At 46.5% G+C, this 6,303-nt stretch overlaps 2 protein-coding genes across 2 annotated transcripts; one reads left to right on the top strand and one right to left on the bottom strand.

The window, feature by feature from the left end:
* The first annotated feature begins 3,581 nt into the window (after nucleotides 1-3,581).
* FOXG_22916 (uncharacterized protein) lies at nucleotides 3,582-5,018 on the top strand. Its single transcript, XM_018403341.1, has one exon. The coding sequence runs from the start codon at nucleotides 3,983-3,985 to the stop codon at nucleotides 4,784-4,786; it is 804 nt and encodes a 267-aa protein (XP_018258789.1). The 5' UTR covers nucleotides 3,582-3,982; the 3' UTR covers nucleotides 4,787-5,018.
* Nucleotides 5,019-5,223: 205 nt separating this feature from the next.
* On the bottom strand, nucleotides 5,224-6,207 carry FOXG_17670 (uncharacterized protein). The gene has a single exon (XM_018397680.1). It carries the CDS (start codon nucleotides 6,176-6,178, stop codon nucleotides 5,360-5,362), a length of 819 nt encoding a protein of 272 aa, XP_018258788.1. The 5' UTR covers nucleotides 6,179-6,207; the 3' UTR covers nucleotides 5,224-5,359.
* Nucleotides 6,208-6,303: the final 96 nt, after the last annotated feature.

Genomic DNA, 6,303 nt, shown 5'->3' with positions numbered 1-6,303 from the left:
CATACCAGACCATTCCGATCACTGGCTGAGCAAGGCATTTGTGCAAATGTGCAGACTTGCGTATTGTGATATGCTAAAGTGATATCACACTGTGCTAAAGTGCTAAGGTGATACATATCACCGTGAATATATATCACACTTTTTTTCAGCTAAATGTGATATCACGATAGCTAAAATGCTATCGCCCGTAAATACCCTTATCGATAAGACCATCTAATCTTATCTACTTCTGTTGGATCTACTGTAATTAGCGTTTGCAACACCCCTATTGGCTTGTGTCATCGTGCACAGACCACCGAGGCGCACAAGGGGACATTTTCTTCTGGTGTTGCCTCTGAACAGTCAGTGACCTCGTACAGGAAGGTTAGGGGTACAGGAGACATACATGTGAGACTCCAAGGTCGAAATAGTCTTCTGATTGTGAGAACACTGGCACCGGTAGAAAGCTCCTAATGGGAGATACCTAAACGGACCAGTTTTCATTTGCATTACTTCTAATCTACGGAAAAACAGCATGTGTTCAAATTCGTGGGAGTTTTTGCAAGACAGGCATACCCTATACCTGAGCGCTAGAAAGATACCAGGTTCTCACGTATTTCCCCACACTTGCGCAAGTACCCCCTTAACAGCACTAGTCGCATTTCATGGTCACGAGGATTCGCATCGAAATAATGGCTATTGATATCCTCTCGATCGCGCCTGAATCGGCTGATCCGGAATGTGCATTCTCTGGTGGTCGACGTACTCTCTCCTGGGATAGAGAACGAATGACTTGCGAGAATATTGAGAAGGTTGAATGTATAGGTAACTGGCTGCGTGAAGGGCATATCCAGAAGGCTGTCCATAGTGGTATGGGTGTAATTACTGTTACGGGTTTTGATAGTGGCGGCGATGAAGACCCTGATGTTAATTCTGATCGATTTGCGGATACCTGATAGTATAGGTGCTAAAGTGCTATAGTGATATCAATTGTTCTAAAGTGCTATAGTAATATCAATCGTGCTAAAGTGCTAGGGTGATATTCTAGCACACTTTTTGCGAATATGTGAATATGAATATGAATATCACTTTAGCGCGTGATATCACAATACGCAAGTCTGGCTTAAGACACGTTCTTTTCGTAAATATGACTATCAGAGGGCTCAATGCGAAGATCCAACCACTATTCGTAACTGGTTCAGGCTAGTAGAGAACACAATCGCGAAATATGGCATCAGATCAGATGATATCTGGAACTTTGATGAGACTGGCATTATGATGGGCGTGATATCAAGCGGTATAGTCATCACCAGCTCGGAAAGGCGTGGAAACCCAAAGTCAGTCCTGCCTGGAAACCGGGAATGGGTTACTGTGATTCAAGCGATCAATGCAGAAGGCCGAGCGATCGATCCATACATAGTGGTTGCAGGCCAATATCACCTTGCCAACTGGTACCAAGACAGCAACCTCCCGGCCACTTGGGCTATCGCCACAACACCAAATGGCTGGACAGATAAGGAGACAGGTCTCGACTGGCTAAAGCACTTTAATCGATGTACAACCGACCGATCAGTTGGTCCCTATCGTCTTCTGATCCTCGATGGCCACGAAAGTCATCAATCCGCCGATTTTCAGATATATTGTGAGGTCAACAACATCATCACCCTCTGTATGCCTCCTCATTCGTCGCACCTGCTTCAGCCACTTGACTTCGGGTGCTTTGGGCCGCTGAAAAAGGCTTATGGTCGAGAAATAGAGCGACTGATCAGACGGTCTATAACCTACGTTTCTAAGACTGAGTTCTTTCCGGCCTTTTATGCCGCTTTTCAAAAGACTATGACCCAGTCAAATATCAAGGGTGGTTTTAAAGGAGCTGGCCTTGCTCCTTTTAACCCGGAAGTTGTGATCTCAAAGCTTGATGTGCAGCTACGGACTCCAACGCCTATTGAAGAGGAGGCCCAACAAGCTCAAGCTTGGACTTCAAGGACCCCAAATACAGTCCTTGAGGCCGGATCACAGTCTAAATACCTTAGCGATCGAATCAGAAGACATTATAGTAGCTCCCCAGAGTCAATCCTTGAAGCTCTTCAGTCTCTTACAAAGGCAGTCACGAGGAATATACAGAAGACTGCCTTATTAGAGGCTGAGAACCAGGAGCTTCGTGAGGCAAATAATATACTTAGTCGGCGGCGTAGGGCAAAAAGGACACGCCTACAGAATAGAGGGAGGATGCTTATACAGGAAGGTCAGGATTCAATTGATCAGATGGATGTAAGTACGCAGGTATTGGCCGAATCATCGAGAAGTGGTGGTCGAGGAAGGTCGGTTGGGCCGGGCGTTCGGCGATGTGGTGTATGCAGCAAGACCGGGCATAATGCAAGGACCTGTCAGGTAGTTCCAGAGGCATCTGGTGATGAATATAGTAATTGATTTCAATTGATCAGATGATCTGTTGTGTTTTTATTGTGATTTATCTTAAGAAGGTTGAGATTCTTGTCCCGCTCGCTTGTCTGTCCCGCTCGCTTATCGCGTACGTTAGTAGAAATTAGTTAGGAATGACTGGTTTTATTAGATCTTACTTGAAAAGAGCTTGGTAATAGAATTGTTAAACTGATAGCTGATAATTCCTATAAGGATGTATCGGCTTAAGAGCGTTTTCCTGTTTTATATCAGCAACTATACAAGACGGAGGACTTGTCCCTTACATTTTATAATTACTCTGCTTTAGCGTGGCTCGTATTTTAAAACTATTCAATATAACTAATCTTTACTATATTAGTAAAAAGTTATACTTACTGAGTTTATAAGTCTATAAGTTACGTAAAAGGGTTAGAAATGTAGTATTTACTATTTCCCGCCCCCACGTCCCATAACTTAACTTTAGTTGCAGGCGTTACCGATATACCCGGTCTTGCCGATATGCCCGTCTTGCTAATATCACGAGGTACCCAGGATACCTCTAAAGCTCAGTGCGAGATATGGAAAGTCTAAAGCGAAGAGAAAAGCATGACGATTATAGTTCCTAAGTGATAGATACAGTGGGATGCAAAAAGTATTCCCAGGTGTGTAGGTAGGTCTGATGCTCGGAAGCTAGTCAGGGGTATCTTGTCAGGTCCTCAGTACCTTATATTACACTCAGATCAGGAGGATAACCTAGTATCAAGTACCTAAGCCAAGCTAAGGTACGAAATCGAGGAGCTAGGGCGACTTATACACCTGCGAATACTTTTTGCATCCCACTGTAGATAACGGGGGTAAGGCTTATTACTGTAAAGCAGTTTTATCAATGGTCGGTGAGCTAGAGTCGTTAGCGGCCGTTCGTCAAAGAGAAGCAACTATACTGTGGTATATTGAGACGGTTCTTTCCGAGCATCTTTCCAGGGATCCTAGTTGCTTTTGTCAAAGTGCTGTAAGCGGTTATGGGTGAGATGGATTGCCGCTTCCGAGAGGGTCGATCGAGGGGGTCCGGCAAATCAGCTCGGGTTCTAACACCGACAAACCTTAAACCATGGAGCACAAAGTAAGAGCCGGATCCCACGGTTAATAATGGGACCATTCGCTTCCTACAAGGTCGTGTTCTAAGCGGTAACGGACAGGTCCGATGCGCCTCAAAACCTCATTCTACACCTGAACCCTGAACTTCTGAACTTTTGTTAATGGAGCACGGATTGACCCACAGCTCCCAAACCTACTTGGTTAAGTTGCGCGACCTGACGCACCCTCAACGGCGGCAAATAACACATCTGCTTCCAAATCCACATTTCGCTTTCTTGTTAGATCCACTCATTTGTATCCTCCTTTGTGAATTTTTAAGCAGATGAAGGAGAGGTTTAACCCGCTGTTCAAATAAAGATACAGTCTCCTTACGATATGTCGGCTGAGGCTTGAAATACTTAGGGACCACGACCGTAGGGTACTGAGCTGCGTCCTGTTATCTTCCCGTATCTTTACCTTGAAATATATTGTTGTCTGCAACACTACGCATAGAAAGGCAATCGCAAACATGGTACTTAACCCAACAGTCGAGCCTGCTTCTACCCAGCCAGACGTCATATATCCGTCTCCAAACCGCCTGTTCCTTCGACCGCATCAATGCGACAACTGTCAGGCTGGATCAAGACTGTCAAAACTGAACCATCCACTCTATTGTGGTTTGGATTGTTTTGACATCTATCCCTCACATATTGATTCCACATGTGGTCCGCTCAAACGCCAGCTGATCCCTGGTGTCCGGCAAGATCACACCACGGGTGATGACACTCCAGCAGTCAGGAGTGACAGAATTGAGTGCAGCGTATGTGCCAATTTCATTGCGGCATGTGGTTTCGATTCATCACAAAGAGCCCATAATCATCCATCTCAGGATAACATGGGTAATTGGATGTTTGAGGAAGCAGATATCACTGCATCAGTTGTACAGCCCCTCGACTCCTCAACTCTCAACGACACCGTAACAAGGTCTCCTCCACATCGACGGGCAGATTCGGATACCCTCGTGGACTGCGATTTTCTTGACGGTGCACTTGAGGGGCTTGAGACGAGCGAACACGCACGACTTCAAGAATTGACCATTCATAACAGTCCCTCGTGGCGCCCGTACGAAGATTTTGAACTCTACGGATCATCAAATTGGTCGGATGATCTAGGTAGGCAATTTTTTGGGAGGACCTGGGTGACTCTACAAGACAAGAAATATGATGAATTAACAAGTAATGAAGACGATATCTGTTACTGTGGGAATTGTGAGATCGATATACATTTGGGGAACAGGGAGTTTGAGGGTCAGGTAGCAGCTAGCGCTGCTTGATGGAGTTACTTTCTTTTCGATGTGTATGTTATCCGCATTATCAGTCATGTAAAAACCACATTTGCAACACAATCCAGTCATTAGTAACGACTGGCGAATCTATCTACATCTATCTACCGGCACCTCATGTAAATAGATGTAGATGCTTAGTCATAATTTGCAATGTAGATAGATAGGTAAGCTATATGTAGATGTAGATAGATTGTTGTTTATATTGCGCGGTAGTGCTGGGTGAAAATATATTTATGAAACATGATTGTGTTATTATTGAGATGAGAGCTCTTCTCAGGTTTATATCTCTAGATAGTTTCACCTAGGACTTTGAACTTTAAATCTAGGACTTTCAGACTAACAGTCTGAATCCTGAAGATAAGGGGGATTCCCAGTTTTCCAACAACAGCTGCACATACTACCATTGTGGCCTGACAAAAATCTACAGAACGCTAACAGCGGGTGCCAAGAAAACTCTTTACAGGAAAGAGTTGTTCACGTAAGAGTGGGCAGGGTCAAACGACAATTTGGGGTACAGGACGATTTATAAATAGAAGTGTAGAGTGATTGACTGTAGAGTTGCTAGCAAGGCGCTCTCGCGACTCGTGCCCATCGGTCAGCATTCCACTCTAAGAACGCCGTTTTTGCCAACCAAATATCCTCTGAAAAGCCTTGACTTGGCCGACTTCGCTTGCTTGAATCATCAGTCACCTTCTTGGCATCCATCATCGTCTCCGACTTCCACGCTCGCTTGTTCGGCACCAGCTGCGCCAACGGACGCCGAGGCGGCTTGAGGAGCAAAGCCCGTTCAAAGTCGATCACCATAACCCCGCTGGTCTCAGGATTAAATAACATGTTTGCAAGCCTCACATCTTTGTGGACCACGCCCTCTCGATGCATGGCTCTCAAGGACCGAATGGCCTCGTCTTCGAGCGACCTGTCCCTGTCGCCAATTCTCTGTGCTCTGTCGATGCTGCAGCCTCCCCAGGACAAAAATGACATGTGCACCACGTAGACCCGGTGGTCATAGTAGTACGTCTTGTTCATCGACCGAAGGTCAACCGCACCCAGGAAAACAGGCACGTGGACGCCTTGGATTGGTTTGAGACGCTCGTAGACAGCAGCCTCGTGCTCGAGATCTTTGATGAAAGCCCGCACCGTGCCCTTGCTGACAAAGGTGTAGCCATGCGCAAGTAGGGTCACTTGGAAAAGCACACCCCGCGCACCACCCTCCCCCAGTGGCCTGATCCCGTCGTCGAGCGACTGTTTCAGCTGCATCCAGAGTAGGCGAAGCCACTCCTTGTGATCGACAGGATGACGTGCGCGGGCGGCGGGAGCACAGCTCTTGCCGTGAAGTGCCACGTTCGGGCACTTTGGGTCGAGAAAACCACCCTTGACCATCCCGACAAGACATTTCTGCGTACAGTACTGCCGACCCTGCTCGCCACCGCCGCCTCCTCCGCGCGGCCGTAGCGCCAGTAACGCTAGTCGCTGGCTCCGCCTAGTTCCTTGTCTTGTATTCGGAA

Source organism: Fusarium oxysporum, genomic scaffold (genome assembly GCF_000149955.1).
Source record: "Fusarium oxysporum f. sp. lycopersici 4287 supercont2.68 genomic scaffold, whole genome shotgun sequence".
NCBI lineage: Eukaryota > Fungi > Ascomycota > Sordariomycetes > Hypocreales > Nectriaceae > Fusarium > Fusarium oxysporum.
Note: the sequence above shows the minus strand (reverse complement) of the source record. Positions and strands in the feature narration are given on the sequence as shown.

What these genes read in the sequence shown, in the direction of transcription:
- FOXG_22916 (XM_018403341.1), top strand. Translation starts at nt 3,983, where the DNA reads ATGGTACTTAACCCAACAGTCGAGCCTGCTTCTACCCAGCCAGACGTC.
- FOXG_17670 (XM_018397680.1), bottom strand. Translation starts at nt 6,178, where the DNA reads ATGGTCAAGGGTGGTTTTCTCGACCCAAAGTGCCCGAACGTGGCACTT.